Here is a 20,056-nt window from a genome sequence, read left to right as displayed (position 1 = left end):
TTATCATGAAGCTGTTTGTTCCTGTTCCTCACTTCCCCGGTTTTATCTCTTGTCTGAAACCTTCTGAGCAGGCAGTAGATTGAGTTGTACAGGTCTTCGCTCCCCAAAGCAGGAAACACAAACGCTGGAGGGGGGTGACATCCCGCTGCCATCGCATCCTTCAAAAGGCGTCTGCAAAGCGGCCGAGTCAGGACGGTGGGTTTCAGACCCCATTGCAGTGTTTCTCTGCTGGGGCTTCGGGCACAATAGAACCCCAAAGATGCAGACAATGCAGACATCAGCTCCAAAACCAAGTTTACCCAAGTGCCCTGCAGCCACTTTCTGATTGCTCAGTATAGCAATCAATATTTTCCTGGGATCTCTCTGTTTCTCATTTCCAAGCAAGTTCCATGGGAAGTTCTGCTCTATTAAGACTGTTCTCTGCGAAATCTTGTTATTTTGATGGCCTTCCCTTTGTAAGAATACATGTAATCCTCTCATGACTTCGCTCAAATCCATTAATACAATGTTTAATAAAATCTTTCTTTTGTATTTATTTAATAACCTCTACATATAAACATTAGGATCATTAGCTTCTAAAAAACAGCTGAGATGCCTTCTTCTGAACAATATAGCATTTTATCCCCCATTAATCCTAGATCTTGTTCAGCACGTGATTTGTACCATCTAAATTGACTGTAGCTGTGTTGCATTGGCAAGTTACCACAAACTTTATTACTATATTTTGGTCTGGATTTGTGTGTTTTTTCTATCATATTCAGTCCGAATTATATTCCTCCTTCTCCTCCACCATTACATAGTACAACAAGGAAGTGTTGAATCAACTGCATATTTTTATTCTTTGGCGTTATTACTATATACAAAATGAACAAGATCAAATCTCTATGTTGAGATGTCTTTGTTTCATGTCATAGGTCAGAATTTCCAGCCCGCTCGAAATCCTTCACTCTCAGCTTAAGCTTTTGGTTGCTTTCCCCACAGCATTGAAGATCTTTTCCTTTGCACCTATTTTTGCATAAAAATTGCCTTTTCCCTAATCAGCAGGGCTTGCAGGTGAGCTCATGTATCATCCACACAGCAGTCAGAGCCGGGGCTGGGTCGGTGCTGTACAAAGCAACCCTACAGTTGTTGCTGTAATGAAACAGCTGGCAAAATTCCACAGCTTTGGGGGTCAGTGTTTGCAGAGGAGGAGTTTGCAAGGGAGGAGGCAAGCCCATGTTGCTCATTCCCCATGTGCACACAAGGCATAGCCCCTATGAGGCTCCTAAATGGGGCATCTTCCAGCTGAGTCTGCACTGCCTGACCCTGCCCAGCTGATCACACCTGGAGTGCTTGTCTACAGCACCTGGAAGAGCGTAACCCTCTTAAAATCCAGGGAAACAAAGCTGTTGGCATGCTGAACCAATTTTGACAGAAGCCCCCATTAGTATTCCAACTTCACAACCAAACTGAGTTTCTTTTCCGGTAATCCTGTCAATCACGTTCTCAGCAAATCGACACAACATGACCCTTCCCATACTGGGTAAAGCAGCTCTTAAGGGAAATACAATAGGGAGCATCTCGCATTAATCTCTTCTTGGTTATTTGACTGTTTTCCACTAACCTTTCATTCTGCCAAATTTAATTAAATCAGCTGCTTTTCCAACTATAACCTGTTGGATGTTCCTTCCATTTCATAATGGTGAAGGCATATGTGATATGCAGCTAGCAAGGACTTAGCCAAGTTAAGATAATTCTCAGCAATAAATAACAAATGACACCAAATTAGTTTATTTTATCCAGACCGTACATGGTACAGATTCTCAAGACTTGTGTTGTGCTCCTGACTACCATTGATTTTAAAGTCCAGGATCCTTGTGTTGTACATACCATGGGTATATGTATAGGATTAGAGGAAAGGGTTTGAATCTATTATGTTGAACCTATTACATTTATTTTATTTTTTTAATTGCTGCATTGGTAGGATTTAGAAAGCCTCATGGTCCTAAGAATAAAAAGGTCTGACTGTAGCAGTGGTGTCATGAGCATGGAATTTCAAGCCTATCTGCAAAAATGACACCAAGTGTAAATTATGAGCAATATTATGAATATTTATTCATCTATGCTGATGTTCTTGATGATCTTTTTCAAGCTTCCAGCCTGATACAACTTAAAGAAGGCGGCAGTTTTACCTGAATTGTGAATGTTGGTTTTTTTTCCTCTTTTTAATCAAGCAAGATATACCAGAAAACAAATCAGGCTGATAAAAACAGAAGTCAGACTTACAAGAAAAACAGCTGTAGTGGCTAAATGGCTTAAAGCAGAGAAAGTAGGAAAACAGCATGTGGGGCTAATGATGGGTGGTTTTCAGGTTTCAGAATACATTAAGGCATTCTCCCTGTTTATTAAATTGCTCTGGCAGCATTTGACAGGAAAGGTTTTGTAGATTATAAGAGTGCAATGGACATAACTAGGATATTTTTTTTTCCCAAAGCCTGGCCTTTGGGTAATCACCAAGAAGTTACAGACTGTAAGAAGAATTTGGTGTGCACAAGTCTAGAGAAGGTCATTTTATATTTTCAAAGATGTTTCTCAGATTGTTGTTTACTTTCCCTTCTCTTAGTCTGCCTGGGGTTTTTGAATTTTTTGCGTCTCTCAGCACTCACTCCTTTTGTCAGAAAGTGGCAGATGCAACCTGGAAGCAGCATCAATTTAGTGCTGGCGTATTTACCAAAGGGCACCTCTCAGCAGCGACGGTCACTGTGTGACCAGCTCGACACTGAGCTATCGCTCGTCTCTTCCTGTCCGAGAAAAGCTGAACGTAATTTCATGGTTTTACAAAAATTGCCTCAGCCAAAAGTTAGAAGCCTTATTCCTCAGGTCTCTTTTTAAGTGCTTTGCAAGATGACCTGGCATTTCTGGGGCATAAAGCCTGCAGAATATTGACGGGCTTTGAAAGCAGCGTCTGCTGGGTCCAAGTTTCTTCTTGTTTCTGCCGAGATGCAGAAAGATGCCGGTACCTGGCACGGTTGCCATCGGAGGGAAGGATGCTGGAGATGGGCACTTCTGCATCCCCTCCTTGTCGGGGTGGCTGAGTGCTTCAGCAAACTAATGGATTTTTATTCTCACGATATCACTGTGAGATAAGAAAGTGTTTTCATTTCATTTTGAAGTGTTATTTTCAATTTCTTTGAGGCATGGAAAAATTAAATGACCTACTAAAGGTCACTTGGGGAGTGTCTGGGAAAATGCAAAAGAAATCCAGGCCTTCCAAGCTGCAGCCTGCAGCCTTAATCACTACCCTGCTCGTTTTTGGCACCGACTCAGTGCTGCAGTCAGAATCAAAATACATCATCCAAGATATTCATCATATCTGTATTTTTTAATGAAATTTATTTGTAGCTCATTGCAGCTCACTGTCACCCCCTTGCATGACTATCAGTGGTGAATATCAGAAGCACATAATCCATTTTCTTTATTTCTCTCCTCACGGACTTATGTCCGATCTGTAGTTTGGATCACTGCAGAATGAGATGTAACCCATTTCTAATTATTCTGTGATTCTAATTTGGGCATTAAAGGAGAGAACCATATGAGAAGCTCCTTAACTGATGGTCTTTCTAAACAGGAAAGTCAGTGCTGTCCAAGGACAGAGATACTGTTACAATGGGGTTTCTGATAACAATTTTGATAATAATTCTCATAATAACTTTTAGGTCAGTCCGTAGTGCCGGAATGGCTTCAACAGACTGTGCACAACCCAAATGCCTTTACGGGACTCCTTGACGTGTAGGAATCTGTTGGGTTCTGCAGTGACAGCGTCAGTACAGAAAAGATTTTAAGACTAGAAAAGAAATGCAACAGAACGCTGGCTTCTTTTTGCTGTTACTGTTGTTTTCATGCTTATCTTCTGTAAGCAGCCCAGTCCTTATTTTCTGTGTGCTCCAGGCTTGGTGTCTTATTTGCCAAGCCTTAGTCAAAAAAGAAAAATCCCAACAAATGTTATGTTCATGTTATAAAATTTCCTGAAACTGGAAAATAGTGTCACAATCTTAAATATAGAGGTACTGTATACATTTTGGGTGAATTTTAAAGAATAAGGACAATTTTAAAGCACAGTTTCAGATAGGAAAATAAAATCCTTTGGGCTTAAAGGTTTTCCAAGGAACTACATGCACGTTTTGACAAATGTCTGTGCTCAAATATGAGATAAAAAATTTTGTGACCTCTAATCCCCACCCTTTGCAACTCGAAATCTAGAACAAGTATGAGGTTAAACAGACCCTATTTGGCTATTAACCGTGTATACAGCAAACGTCAAAACATGCTATAAGGGGTGACCAGCTGAGGTCTGAGCGTGGCAAACCCTCCGCAAAACATTTGGGTCAGTTGACTATTTTGGTGAGTGTATTTTCCAGTAGGTCCCTTTCCTTGGGCAGAAGTTGCTGCATTGATATTATTCGTGTGTCCCACCACAGCGGGTTTCAGCTTGGGTGTGTTTTCAAAACCTTAATTGCCCAGGCTCAGTGTCTGATCCCTCAGGAAAAAAATTCATTCAGACAGACAGATAGATGATAGATATCAGATGAATGCGGTTGCAGCAGATCACACTCAAAAGTATCTCTGTTCCTGTTTATTGCAGCCTTTCCTATGCACAGCATTGCTAGCACCAGGCATTAAGAAAACCATGGAAAATGAACCACCAGGATCCCTGGGCTGTGTTACCATTTTCAGTTATTTGTCTGCTGGTTTGTTTTGTTATTTCCTTTTCTCTCCTTTTTTTTTTTCTGTTTTTCAGGGCTTTTTAGTGTTTGGAGTTTACATTTCTAAGCTTCCCTCTGTATCCCTGACAACTAGCAGATCGCTTTCCGAGTTGAGATTCTCAGTCAATAACACGGCTCCTGTAGCCAGTTCAGCAAGACCCCGGCTCTCCCAGCAAAACGAGGTGGATGAGCAATTCAGTTTGGTTCACATCTCCACTGTCCTGGAGGCCACGGGGAGATAACACCAGGATGCTGGGAAGCTTTTGGTGTGACCATCAGGGTCTTCTCTGTTCCTAGCATGTCCTTTGGAAAGGTTTCCACTTTCACCACCTTCACTGTCAGAATAACACAAAAAAAGGCAGCCAGGGGCAACAGCCACTGAACGATTTGGTCTCGCACTACTAAGAGGCCAAAGAGAGTAGACTACTGAAAGGCTTTCTGGCATTCTTTGATTTTATAACCTCTGTGTGATAAAAAGACTGTATCCCCTTTCTTTCAGGTTACTTTTAAAGCACTTCCTCGTGCTTTCATACAAAAGCTCAGTGAGCTATGGCTGGGTGTTGTACCCACCACCAGAAGCTGTTTTTTGCTTTCAGAAGCCGTCACAAAAAAAGGCAAAATAGCTGCTTTGCTGGAGAAGGTCCCATTCACACATACATGGGAGATTCAGTGCCCACCCTGGAGAAGCTGGAAGAATCAATGGTGTGGCTGTGTGTTCTGAATGGGTTCAGATATGTGAACTGTGACTCATTAAAATACCATCTTGGAAGTGCAGTAGCTTAAGAGATAAAATGATGAGTAGTATAAGGTGTGAGATCCCACAGTTACAGGTCCCAGGTGCTGAGAGGGAAAGAGTTAATAAAAAAGCTTAATTGCTGGTCATTAATCAGGCTGCCAGGTGAAAGCTATTTATTACAGGCTAATTGTCAATATAGGTGCAGTGCCCAATAACAATTGTGAGGTTACCTTGTGGCTTCTGGGCCTTTATTTGTCTCAGAAAAAAAATAGGCACGGGTTGGGCTGATTTCTGAAGATTTGTGGAGTGCATCTTCTGGGCTGGCGGTGTGGGTGAAAACCACCGGTGCTTTGGCGGGTGAGTCAGAGCAAACGCTACTGTGCTCATCAGAACTGCTCCTCAATAAATATTTTCCTTCTTTCTGAGTCATACACAGGCAGGAAACCTCCGCTGTGTGAAGGGTGAGCACGAGGAGTCATCCTCTCCCTGCCTTCCCATTATTATAAGTACAACCGATGTGCAAGTTGGGGGTGGCCCTTGGCATGGGGGTGCTGCACCCTTGGGGAACAGTGGAGGAAAATCTCCCCCAGTCATTTTCTTGGTGTTTTTCTCCCTCTCTGTGCAATACCCTCAGGCTGAAAAGTGGTGGGTGCTCCAGGAGAATTAACTGTGTGTTGCTAGAGAGCGTTGGAGCAAGGCAATGCGCCACACGATTGCAGGTGGCTCATAAAATCAAACATTCCCAGATGTTTGTGGATGGGGAACACCACGCCATGCTGGAAGAAAAGCAAATACAACCCCAGCTGGATGGAGAAAATAAGCCTCTCTGTTTGCTTCGCTGTTGGTGGCTGTGCAGCACCAAGTAGCCCGGTTAGCCCTTGTTAAACCCTTGTGCTAGCAGGCGTGAAACACCTCTGGTTGTGGCTGGTCCTGTCTGGTGAGGCTGCCTCCTTCACAGAGCTCCCCGAATAGGGTTTGCTACCAAAAAAAATCTGTGTTCAGGTTTAATTGCAGCTAAGTAAGGAGTATTGAGGGATAAATGCTTTAGAAGGTTTGTCTGTGAGCTTTGTTTAAATGGTGACTAGTTAGACCTTTTTGGGAGAGAAAAAAAGAGTAAAGTGTGTGTTTGGGGGGAGTTTGTTTTCAAATTGGCTTTCCAGGCTCTGGTGTTTATTACTAGTGTGTTCACCATCAGCTATCTTGTACCAAATACAGTAAATGTCAAAACTTCACTAGCATGCAAAGACATTATGTAGGAAAAACAAACAAAAAACGACATAGAGGAACACCCCATGTTCTGCTCATTTGTATTGCACAAGGGGAGATGGAAAAACATAAAAATAAATCAGATGAGAGGATAGGCAAGAGAGGAAAGAGGATTTAGATTTTCTAGCTCCTTCACCAAATAGGTTCCTACTTAGTACATCCTGCAGCAACATCCTGGTAACCTTATTTGCTTTACCAGACATGATACTAAAATTAGCTAGTCACACGTTTCCCAGGAAGTGGTAATTAATTGGACAATATTTGTACAGAGCTTTGAAAATGTAGGTCCTAATTTTGCAAACCCTTTGTCCATAATGGAGATTAATTTAATCACATAATTACTGCATTTCTGGACTTTGGCATACACAGTTACCCAGCTTGTGTGTGATTTATAATAATTGCATGTGGAAACCAGGAACGGCCATATTCCTAAAAATACTATGCATGCACATTTGAAAATTGGGATCACAGATAGCACTTCATTACTAGGATTTCATTTTAAAATACTTTATTCTTTTAGACTCTCTCTGAATATGATTTGGTTTTATTTATAACCTCTCGGCAAGACCATGCTCAGCTTGGTCAAGGATTTCAGATGGTGTTTTTCATGCCGGCCTGTATCTTGATAGGGAAGAACTGTGATTTTATTTGGGGCACCTATTCCTTTGTGTGTGCCGATGAACCGGGCTGGTTCAGTGATATCCATCAGTGTTAAGTCTTAAACCATTTTCACACAGACATATTGTGGTATTTAGACTGAAAGGCGTTTTATTATTTTTCTTCCTAAAAAAGTTGTTTGTACACAGAGAGTGCTGAGCGATCTGACTTCTGCTTAAGCTCTATTTGTCATAATTTCTCCCTGGACCAGGAGGATTTTATCCCTAATTTAATACCTTATTTTGAATCCCTGAGCCCTATATTAGATTGCTCCAGCATCTCACTCCTTTAGCAGTGAAGGACCGCGTAATGTCCAGCCTAAATTTATTCATGGCCAGTTTCTACCCATTTGTTCTTGTGTCAACGTTGTCCTTTAGTTTAAATTGCTCCTTTGCCTTCCTAGTGTTTATCCTCCTGATGTATTTATAGGCAGCAATCATATCTATCAGCTATCAGCCTTCATTTTGCTAGACTAAACAAGCCAGGCTGTCCTAAGCTCTTCTCCGGTGATGGGCTCTTCGCTCCCGGCACCTGGTCGGATCCGGGTTGCTTGGCAGTGAGCGCCGGGGACCTGGCACCACGTCCTGATGAGCCCGTGGTGCTTGGCACGCAAAACCAGCTTCCAGACAAGTTCTGTCCTTGGTCCCTTGCTGCGTTATCTGGTATTTTGTGCTATTAAATCACATCTTGTTTCTATTATTTCATTCTCCGGTTAGCCTTCTTTCAAGCTGTTACTTCTTTCTGTACTAGGCAGTGCTGTCTTCATCAACTTCCCGTTAACCAGCTTAACCAATTTCTTCAGCTAATTCCCATCTTCTGGAATTTAGCTGATGTGTTTCTTTGTGGCACTATGTCAGATGATTGGCAGAGGAGCAGTCAGATTAGATCTGCCACAGTTCCTTTAATTATTCTTTCCTTCATAATTTTTTTCCTTCAAAAGCCCTTCTTAGTTTTAGGTCAGACTAGAAGCTCTGCACTTATCAAGATGAGGTTTTTTTATTCCTTGGCATAAGTAGAAGCAGCACATTTACTTTCCTCCAGTGTGAAGATCTGTTAAATTTATTAAAAGCACTGGCCACTGGGGCTGGATTTTTAGTCTGGACCCCATCAGGACAGAAGCTCATTTCTTTAGTTCTACAGCATCAACCATCAGAGCAAACATAGAGTAACTGTTTCATTTCTCTGGGTTAGGACCATTTTGTGTTACCTCTATGCTGCAGTTTCTGCCCTGTGCTATTTAAAATGTCATTTTTGTAAAGAAAGAGAATATGAGAATCATTCTGTATGATCAAAATGCCATCAAGAAAATGTTTCTCTTGCTTGGGGGCATGAGACTGCCTTTTTTTTAATAGTTGTAACAATAATAATATTAGGACAACAAACTAAGATGCCCCTGGAGATGCTGTGACAAATTGGAAGGACATGTTGAAATTAAAATTGATTGAATAGTTCAATAAAATCAGCTTAATGCACCCAAGCAAAAAGGTTAGCTACAGAAAAACAAAAAAAATCAGTCATTTGTTATCTTCTGGGGCCAATCTTACTGAAAATTGAATTAATTATAAACTAAAACTAGGTACTTGAAAGCACCACCCTTGTATGCCTACACTGGAGCCTGTTGGATGGAACTGGACATGGATGGTAACCCAGTGCCTAAAGGTTTGACAAATCTCACATTGCTTCCACATACATGGTTTTGTGTTTTATGTGACCTTCCATGCCAGCCAAGGCCATTCTCTGTGTCAGATCGCACTTCTGCTCTGAACGCAATCGTTACGTCTTCAGCAGATGGGAATCAGTGCAGCTTTGGTGCTGTCTCTGAAGATCCCCCCGTCCCACCTCCAACGTGTCCCCGATTGCTGTAGCTGCCCCTGGGGTCCTGAGGTTCAGCACCCACCTCAAACGGGTCCGTTCCCCTCTCGACCCTCCCTGATCATTCCATCCACTTCAGATCTGCTCTGGTTCCTCCCATTTTCTCACTAGGTTGGACTCCGCACCTTCTAGCACACATGCAGTGCTCCTTAGCCTTCTTCCCCCTCTGCCCATCCCTGTGCACCAGCTCTTCATGACTGGTACATTCATACGTTCCTGAATTCTGGGCATTTTCATTTTTGACTTTGTGTTATCTGATTGAGATAATCTTTCTTTTAAATTTCTTTAATTTAGTGTTGTGAATTTGTGTGGGTTTTTTTTAATAAAACTGTGCTATGATGCTCTGAAAGGCACTTTGTTAAATAAAAAAACTTCATTGTAAATCTGAGAATAATAAGACAGGCTCTGTGATTACACACATGCACACATGTCATCAGAGTATGTGTAATTTAATAAGCAGTAAAATTGTGAAGTCAACAAAACTTTTAAATGAGACTTTGTAGTCCCTTACCCCCTATTGTATGACAGGATTCATTTTTCCAGGGGAAGCTTTAGTTGAAGTGAATGAATCGAGCTGGAAAGCGCGAGGAGGTTTCCAGGCTTGGTCCCGGTATGAATAAATGCGGCACAGACTGAGCGCGACCTTCCCCAAGGTCTGCAGCTCGTTCTTGCAGTTCAGATCAAAGTTTGCATGACGGTGTTGGGAGTTTCAGAACTGGAGGGAGCTGAGACCTATAGAGGGGTCAGGCTGCAAACACAGTAAAATAGAAAACCACCAAGTTAAAAAAGCAGCACCCCCACTGACGGGCCTGTTTCATCACCCTCTCAGCTGATGGAAAGGAAGGAATATTTTTCTTTCCCTGCGGTCGCTGTCAAAGCACCGAAGCTTTTACAGTAATGTGCGACAGCCACCCCATCAAGTCAGAAATGCTGTGAATTATGCGTCTCCGTCTCGTTGCGATGAGGAACATTAGAGGTGTCTTTGCCATTTAAATGCTCTATTGAAACAGAGTCTCTCATCTGGGCCTCCAACCTGTTTTTCTAATTTATGTGGGGTCTGATTGCTGCTATTTTTAAAAATGGTTTCTCCTCCTTCTATGATTTAAACCTAGTTTGGCTCACAAGTATTTGGCCTGTTAGGGAATACTTCTATCAGCCTCCTAAGTTGTCTATAAGAGAGAATAAGGAAGGAAATGCTAAATATGAAGTAGAAATTACATTCACCAATAAGGGCATTTCAACCTTACACTTACCCAGTGCTTTACAAATGGAGTAATGAACAGCAACTTTTTGTGTGAGGAAAAACAAAGGCTAATGATAGTTTCTCTCTCGTGTTTTATTATACAAGGTAGCAAGAGATAATAAAAGTGCATTTCCATAATATATTCCAGTCGCAAGGTGCTGATGGGTCCCTGTGTGTGATATCTTGTCAATTTAGGAGGTTAATATCTGTCAATTAAAAGTCCTGGAATCAGGGTAAAGCTAAAGTTCACATCTCTGTTATTCTAGCAACTCAGAAGAATTAAAGAATCAAGCCAGTTACAGCACTTCAAGAATGTTTATGTAGGAGTAGAGAGTCCTAGTTGACCTGATTCTTGCCCTTTGAAATTTCAAAGGACATTTGACATTTTACACACGCTTGTACCATCCCAGACAAATGGAGCAGCTCTGGAGTATCCGAGCTGTGTTCTGGAGCAGTCCAGCGTGCGGAAGGTCTCTCCTCCCTGTGGAGTTCCTTCCCTTGGCTTTGCACAAAGCTTTTCCTCCACAACGTTGTGTCTCCATTTGGTTTTCACACCTTTAGCACTCTTGGATGTGCTGTTGGAGACACTTGGTACTTGTGTCCCAGCTCACGTCTGTAATTACACCTTAAACCTTAAGGGATGGGGAGGGTTTCACTTTGCCCTCAATCACACCAGTTTTGGCTGGATCCCCCTGGTTCTCAGCGCATCCTTACACCCATATTTCAGGAGAGGAGCTTTGCTTTAATATCTGCCTGAAAAGTGCTCTGGGTACCCTGGGCATGACTTCTGTAGACATCAATAGTAAATCCTGCAGATCCAAATGAAAATTTATTGTGGAGGCCAGTTCTAAAGATTATGAAGCTTTTCTCAGTGCAGGCAGATATTCACAAATAAGGAGTCATTCCAGGGAAATGTACACGTGGCAAGATCAGATGCCCTCTCCTATTTTATTCAGGTTTATTTCCAGTTTCACTCATATACAACTTCAATGTGTGATTTCCATGGCTGGCTCTGAAAGGCTTTTTCTTTGAGAGCGACATTGTTTGGGATCTCAGGAACTTAAATCAGTTCTACTGAATTTTTGTTTATTGCAGTGAATATTCTTTTTCATAATGGACTTAAATTCTCCCGATTTACCAATACTGTGTTAAGGATTGAATCTTGGAGGGTATTTTAAGTATCAAAATGCTTTTTGGGCATCAAACTGTGTGAGCAGAGCAAGCTGGAGGGCCACCGGGCAATATTGCTGTCAGTTTTGGGGATATAATGTTCTTGGTTGTGTTTTTTGTCAAAACACATGAGCAAAATTTTTATTCTTTTCAGAAGATAGAAACTAATGTTCCCAAAACATCTTAAAAATCAACAAAATGTTTGTTTCAACCAAGAATTTTTGCTATAAGATTTTTATTGTCCCATAAAACAGGTGATATCCACCAATCCATGTGAAAAATACTTTCAAAAACATGATAAAAAATTTTATCTGTCTTTTTACTAACATTTTGAATCTAATTAACTTCCCAGTGTCTGCATTAACATTGCACTTGCATATGGAAAATAAACCAAGGCACTTTACAGGATGCATTTTTGATTCTCATCTTTTCTTTTCCAGAAAGTTCAGCAGTACATAGTCATTGTTCAAGCCACAGATATGGAAGGAAACCTCAACTATGGTCTCTCAAACACAGCAACAGCGATCATTACGGTGACAGATGTGAACGACAACCCACCCGAATTCACTACCAGCACTGTAAGTATCCACACATCAGCACGGTGATGCATGGACACACGACGTGGTTGTAATTCACCGGTGTTTGTATCCGTCGTCTCTCGTAGCTGTTTTGGCAGATGGGAGGAACTTGATAGATAACTGCAGAACAGAGACTTTCATGGGGGGAAAAAAGGAGGAAAAAAGGGAAAAGGAAAAGAAGAATGATCCATGAACTCGCAAAACTATTTGGCAACCAATTTCACTGAGGTACTAAAGGAACTGAAATAATGTGGCAAACAGACTATGTCTGATTGCACCGAAGAGGATACGGTTGTTTCACAGCAATTGGCTGTAGACATATCAGAGTTATTATTACTTAAGAGTGAAATCCTGAGCAGTAAGAGATATTTTGGCTTTAGTAGCTCGGATATGATTTCAAGGAAGCAGTAAATACTTTAAATGGTAACAGGTATCGGGTAAAATTTGTATTTCACCGATAGCTCTAACAGATGTATTTCTGTGTGCCGGCAGAAAATATGTGAACATTCTTCAGTACATCTGGTTTGAATCAGTTAAGGGTCTGTCTTGTATTAGTACAGTATTTCTCTTTTCTGTTCTCATGTGCTCCAAGTGGCTATTACTGGGAGGGAAAAAAAAATAGATGGCAAATGATGAATTTTTATAGCTGGTTAAGTTAAAAATTAGGAGTTGGAAGGTGAGACAATGTGGTCTTGTTCTTTCCAGCCTTCATGATCCATAGATGTAGAGCATCCAAAATGTACATAGTAATTTCAGAAACCACAGAGCAGTACAGAGATCTGCATGCTAATAAGTGAGAAATCATTGTGTATCCACCGTCTGTATTCATATGCAGGTCAACAGGAGCAGCAAATGATGTATCTTAACCTGATACCAAATCTTTAAAAATGCAGAAAGTCCAACTGCATTGTGTTCAAGACACTGAACACCCTTTGAGGAATGTTTTTATATTATTCTGAATTTTCATACCATCTTAAAGGGTCTGCAGATATTTTATTATGTTAGTACCAAAGTTTGCCTTTAGTTTTACCCTTAGAAGCCACAAATAGTGTGCAGAACTCGAGGAAGTCATGCAGAGCCCTGTTTGTGCCACCACAGACCCAAATCAGAGTCTGGATCCTCCCCTCCCATCGCTGTGGGGACCCACGCTCATGGGTGGGATGTGCTCCACACCTGAGCAGCGCCAGCGGTTTCTGATCAAGTCTCTTGGACCTAGATTCTCAGAAAAAAGCGCTTAATTCCCCTTAAATCAGAGAAAAATGAGCACCCAGCATGTTTTCAGATCTGGCCCTCAGGCTGCAGCAAGTACAAGGAGGGTTTAACAGCAGCGCGTGTGCTTCTTGTCTGCCACGGAAAATACACCGGGCGTCATATTCTAACGTTGGCATTAAATGTCTCCTTAAGTATGATACATATGGGTGCGAAGAGCTGTAAAAATCTAATGCAAGTCTTGGGCCCTGTGGTCCTTTCTCCTGCCAGCGCGGGATTGTCCTCTGGAAAATGTTCTAGTTTTATGTCTCCCAGGCCGTGGAACTTGTCGCCACAGCAGTACGTGTGCCTCAGCTTGCTAGTGTTTGGGGGGGACCTTGTTCTGCCAGGTAAATACTTGTTTAACCTTCTTTTGAGTGAAAAAGGAATGACATCTAGTGGCCACATCATTTAAGCACAGGTTGTTCCGATGGCCCAGGTTGCCTGGTCCTTGTCCCCAAGTGTGAGTCGGGGGGGAGGTTTTGGGTGGTGGGATGAGCTGTGTCAGAGCTGGTCACACATGCACCCATTGGTGCCTTCGGGAGAGCAGCTTCCTCCAAACGTGGTGTATTTGAATGCCTTTCCAAAACACTTCCCAAAGCTGAATCTGATGAAACGTGCAATAATGGAAATTTGCTTTCAGGTGAATTCTGAGTATTCAATGTCTTGGTGTGTGTTAGACCTAGAAGAAATAAAAGCCATCAAGAGAATTACCCATAGGATTGTGTTAAATGGATTAGAAAACGCTATTCTTCCTCTAAGCGGGACTGATGTCTACCATTATTTCTCTAATTTCATTCACTGGAGAGTTTTGCAAGGGCCAAAGGGTTTTACACAGCAGCACATGGGACTTTATAAAGATTTGAAAACCAAGAATGTTTTACAATAATATTTTCTCATCTTTCATGTACTCCCAAGCATAACCAGGATGAATTTCACATGAGCATGAAAGTGTAATATGTTATTTCCCTGACTGGCAGAGAAAACAGCATTAGACTGATCAGTCTCTTTAAACCTGAGCTGAATCTCCTTGCTGTCCTCAAATAGTCTGATCTGCATTTTAACACCTCTAAAAAATAGCAAAAACATCTCTTTTCAGGAGATCTATAGCTCCTCAGAGGGTAAGGAAGCCTGTGGTTTCTTTAAAGAGTGGCGACTGTTTGGAGAGATACAGTGTATTTTAATCTAAAATACTTCTGTATTGAGATGCTGTTGTAAAAAAAACAAAATAGGCTGAATAACTGAAATTGTGGTTTGCTCTTGGAAACCTGCCAGACGGAAGGAAGTCGAGCAACTGAATTCAGCATAGACACCTATGAAGTCTACCCTATAGCACTCCAAAATCACCTGTCATTCAGCCAGAGTGGTTTTAGCCTTCATTGTTCCTGGATAAGAATGTAGCTCAGGAGGACACTGCACCATGCTGGTGTCACAGCTCTTGTATGCAGCAGCAGGAATTAATGTTACTGTGTAAAACTTAACAACCAGACGGGAGAGAAGAAAACAGCTGCTGTGATGGTCAAGAAAGTCAGGTCATGTCTGTAGGGAGGTGAAGAGACTACGTGCACGGACATTTGCAGTAAGTTTTACTGGGAAACTGGCTCCATAACTGTTACAAGAGAGAGGTACCGGTATCAGTGTGCCCTCTGTTATCCAGGGTCCCTGTTCCTCGTAACAGGGTCATGTCCGCTGACATGTCTTAATTACGTGGAAATTCTTCAGCCTCCCTTCAAATATTTATCTCTTCTGTGCAGGCAATTTGCGTTTTTTTTCTGTATTAATATAGATCCGTAGCAGAGCCTCTGGCCAGATGCTCACCTCAGATAGAGGGGAGGTGCTCTGAAATTAGTGTTGGTATTTCAGAGATTAGAAATCAGCAGAGACGGAACAATACTGGATGGTCTCAGGTGAGATTTTACGCAAGGTGGAGGCATCTTCTTTGCTCTTGGAAGGAATGCCCTTAATTCCAGTGAAATCTTTAACTCCTGTAAAGCAGGATGCCCTTTCCAGTCTGACCCATGATACCATTAATAGCCGTCCAAGGGTTTCCACTTTATCTAAGGAAATGCATAATCAGGGGGGAGGAGAAGCTAAAGAAATCCATCCCTACACTCGACTCATACAAAGTCTATTTTTATCGTATTTAATCAGGAACAATCAGGCGCAGAGAGGAGACGCAGATGAATTTGCATGATCAGACTTCTGTGTCTTAAATGTTAATTAAAAGTTATTTTAAATTTGCCTACTGTGCAGAACTTGTTTTTATAGTAGCCCTTGTAAGGGAAATATTATTTCACAGGGCTGAAGAGCTCGTGATTAGTTGAACTTGTGGATTCTTGGGAAAACCTGCCTGGCAATCAACCTCTTCTTTAAAAAAAAAAAAAAAAAAAAAAGGAAAAAAAACTAGGCTATTCAAGTTCTTTAAGCTCTTGAGCCTTAGGAGGTCTTATTTAAAGCTACTTTAAAATACGCCCTTTGGCACTGCTTTGAGAATCTCCTCTTCCGAGGCTGAATCCAGTGGAGCGTGTTTTAAAGAGGCAGCTCTAGCACCGCATCCCCTTCCCCACCGCGCTGCCTCGCTGGCTCATCTCAGCACTGACTCCCATTAGGAGCAGCTCTAAAGGTTTAGGATCAGACTATGAAGCCTGGATGTGGGCTTCCCAGCTCACAGAGCCCAGATGACTTTTGCTAGTCTGGCCAAAGGCTGCTGTGAACTTAAAGCAAATAGCTGGTCCAGAATAACATTATGCGTAGAGAGGTGCTCATATTCTGGCAGAAGGGGATGTGTTGCTGAGGAAGGTTAATCTAGTTGCAAAGTGGATTTGGCTAATCAGTGGAGGAGCAAGTACTTGTTGTAAGTACATTGGAAAAAACAGTTCTTGCCAGTTTTTAGCTGGGCTATTTAATTAATAGTGTCAGATCAGACTCATCTCTGGCTGCTGCACTAATGCTGAGTTAGTAACCTGGCTGGTGCTGGGCTCAGTCAGCAGTGACATCTGCCCAGGGAAGAGCTGGACGGTTCGTTAGCAAAATGACACAGAGAGAGACCCAAGTTAAAAGGGCTTTTTGGTTTTGACACTGCACTGCCAGAAACGTCTGACTTGTGTCTGTGCAGGTATTTGGCTCTTCAGCATATTATGGAAAATGTTGATGGGCCCACTCAGAAGTGCTTTGAAATGTGAAAGTGAAGTATCGGTGCCATTGTCCTTTACCACGAATAGTTCTTCCTTCTCCTGTTTTGATGTTTCCTTCCCACTTTCTGTCCCATCCCCGTGCTGATATGCCCATACACATAATTTTGTGAAGCTGCACAAGCCAAACTCCTTCAGCCCCTCTTGACATTGTAGCTTTCCTTTCCCCGGTTATCTCGCTAACCCTGCTGTGCATCAGGCTCTGCTCAGATTTCTTTCTTTTGACCAGATTTGTATCTAGTAATACGGATGAGATTTTTCAGTGTCTTGAACAAGGGCAGTAATATTTCCTAGGATCAAATTTGCCATTTTCACAGCCATGGTACAGCACTCTCTTAGTCCTCCTGCTCTGTGAACTTGCCAAAATTCTGGCAAAGCAAATAAGCATAAGCCAAAATTTTATTCCTTGTTCTGTGTGCATTTGTTCTCATGCTAATGCTGTTTGAGGACAAAATACAGCAATGCAAGAGCAACACTGTCCAGAGCCGCAGAAATAGCTGATGTGAGCTGTAAAAATGTGACTTCTTTGCAAGTGGCAAAGCTTGGGGTGAATCCTTCACCTGATCTCCAGCCTGCTGACTTGAATCCTGCTGTGCTCTGGTTTTAGTGGTGAGTGCAGAAATAGCAAAGTAGCAAAGAAAACCCTCAGCTTTTCCTTCAGGCTGAAAGATTCTGACTTCCAAATGACTGCGATGCAAAGATGTAAATAGGTCTAGTTTGGAGAAATGGTCTCATACGGTAGTAGGAAACCAAAATTGGAAACCAAGTTAGCCTGACAGCAGTTTGGCGTTTTCTAAGCACATTTATAGCAGGTATATCTGAAAGCTTTCAGTACATTTGAGCATTATGAGAAATCCCTTGTACATACATGCCCATGTTTTACAAATTAATCTTACGCTGTGAAAGGAGAACCTGGCAGGAATGAGATTTCAGTGGGATTTCCCACAGACAGAAAAAGGGACCAGGATGCCCACCAAAGGCTGGCCTGAAGAGAGGTCTTAGCACAGCTGATCAGGGGAAAACCAATGGAAGTGGGTATTGAACTACCTCCCAGGACCTGGGCACGTGTCCAGATCTGGAAAGGACCAAGGACTTAAATCCTGAGCACTGTGTACCTAATTTCCCAGCGTATAGATAAAAACTGCATATGTAGTTGCCCATTCAGATCTCACGGTCCCCAGCTTTACGCCTGTGCCATTCAGAAAATCTACAGTGACATTTGAATATAGATTAGCCTGGATTTTACAGTGTTATAAAATCATCAACATTTCACCTGTGGCATAATTCAGAGGCAGAAATCAAGGTGAACAGCGCAGGTCGGAGCTGGCAAGGGGAAAGGCCTAATACCGTGGTGAGAAAATTTACAGGACTGCGTTGTTTTACAGCTGAAAACAAACCCAGGAGTTCTGTACAGTCCTGCAGACAGGATTTATCATTAAAAATCAATTGTGCTTTCGTGGAAAATCCCAGGTGACTCTATTCGCTTGCAATTTTCCAATCAAAATGAAGCTCAGCTGAAACACACAGTAAAGCTTGGGCTATTATAGCGCTGTCATCGTCTAACTGAAATAAATTATTATATTCAAGTGAATCGAATATTCCCGGTAGCGTTTGGGTACATGAATATCTACCTAATTCTGTGTGTGTTTCAATTACATATATAGTTGGTGAAGTCTGAAAACTACGAATCAGTTTAGTTTTTCTAGATAAGAATTAAGTGTTTATGAATTGAAATGGGCTTTCTGCCCCTTGTTATGTTGCAGGTCCTGATGAAAACCTGTGTCATGAGCAATGAATTAGACTAAGGATGTGAGGTGAAGCAGCAGCGGTAACAGAGAGGGAAGAAGCAGAAACAATAGTCTACAAGATGGATAGATAGATACGAAGATGTAAATATGTTCAAATATAGATACACATACAGCTAGATTCAAAGCATAGGTGGGTACTGATATAACACAGTCATCAATAATACGTCTCTACTCCCAAATAAATTGTGGTTTATGTGAATTATTCCATTACATCATGTGGGTATATGTACCTCAATATAAAAGAAATGTGGTTTCCTTGATAGAAGTCTCTTACTAATAGACCCCATTAATCAAAACCTAAATTTACAGTGGCTTGTGTTTTGTTTATTTCCTTTCAGTACATTCATTTTCAAATTATCACCAAATTAATCATGTACAGTGCTCTAAACCAAGTGCCATTTGGTGAAACAGTTCTGGTTCCTCTCCATTACACTGAGCATTAGTTATTAAGGTACAGTTCAAGGCTCTGTTTAGCCTGATTCTGTCCTGAATCTAATTGCAGTCAGCTAGATTCTTCCTTGTAAATGGGTCAGTCACACAGAAAAAACATCAAATGTAATCTTGAGATTGAAGAAAAAAAAAGGAGAGAGAAAGAAAAAAGAAGATAATTTTATTTGTCTTCATTGATACCTGCCTAGTGGTTAAAAGGAGGATTAAAATGAGGTCATTAAACTTTCCTTGGAGACAAAACCCAGACCTCAGTGGTAATATGATTAATCAAATATAAAAGTGAAGCTACCCTGAATGAATAACTCATTTTTATAAAATATCTAATTACTGAAATGTCGTCTGCTGCAGAAAAAGAAGGGGGGGAAATTAATTGCAATAACAATTCAAGAAGATAAAGTTTTTCTGAATTAGGTCTACACAAGAAGCTAAATTGAGTTGATTAAGTAATTTTGGTTTCAGGAACACCCTTGATGGAAGTTAGCAGTAATGAATTTTTCAGACCTCGAAGTTTAAAATTGCCAAAGACCGGTGATTTAAAAAAATGGGAGCGATAGTTTCATTACAGATTTCAATTTTCTGGCACTGAAAAAAAAGAAAAAAGGTCTATTGGTCTGTCTTGAATTGGACACATGTACTACTTGGTGTAAAACCAAGAGTCATATAACCTCCTCTCTTGATGCCAGAGAGCGCAGTCTCTGGATGCTGCTCCTGCCTGGCTCCTCACCATGTAAGGGGTTGAAATGTTGAAATCCAGGAGTGACAGCACAACCTCTGCACCCCTTGGGTATGTGCCCACCTGTGGTGTGCAGCACGATGTTCTCTGTTTGTTACCGTGCTTTTCGGTAGCTGTCGTTAATGGGGTTAAACTGCATGTGCATATCCATCATCAGCATCATAGTGATCTGTCATAATTTGTTTTGACATTGGATTTTCTAGCCTGCTGTTTTACGATATTATGAAGACACGAGATGATAACTGTACAATTGCAGGACCACCCCGTCCCCGGTGCTGTGACAGCACCCATCAGCTCTCACTTGCCGTAACCCATTCGTCATGAGCCGTTTCATTTGAACATCTGGCAGCGCTGGATCTCCT

General features: G+C 41.6%; 1 protein-coding gene across 1 annotated transcript in view; it reads left to right on the top strand.

Annotated features, from left to right (window-relative positions):
- Positions 1–20,056, top strand: part of CDH4 (cadherin 4) — a 426,117-nt gene that overhangs the window by 373,953 nt on the left and 32,108 nt on the right. The window contains exon 8 of the mRNA XM_082065460.1: positions 12,127–12,264. Coding sequence (XP_081921586.1) covers positions 12,127–12,264 — 138 coding nt within the window. The remainder of the gene's footprint in view (positions 1–12,126; positions 12,265–20,056) is intronic.

This window comes from Streptopelia decaocto, assembly GCF_964273445.1.
Source record: "Streptopelia decaocto genome assembly, chromosome: 14".
NCBI lineage: Eukaryota > Metazoa > Chordata > Aves > Columbiformes > Columbidae > Streptopelia > Streptopelia decaocto.
This window is presented reverse-complemented; position numbering and strand designations above follow the sequence as displayed.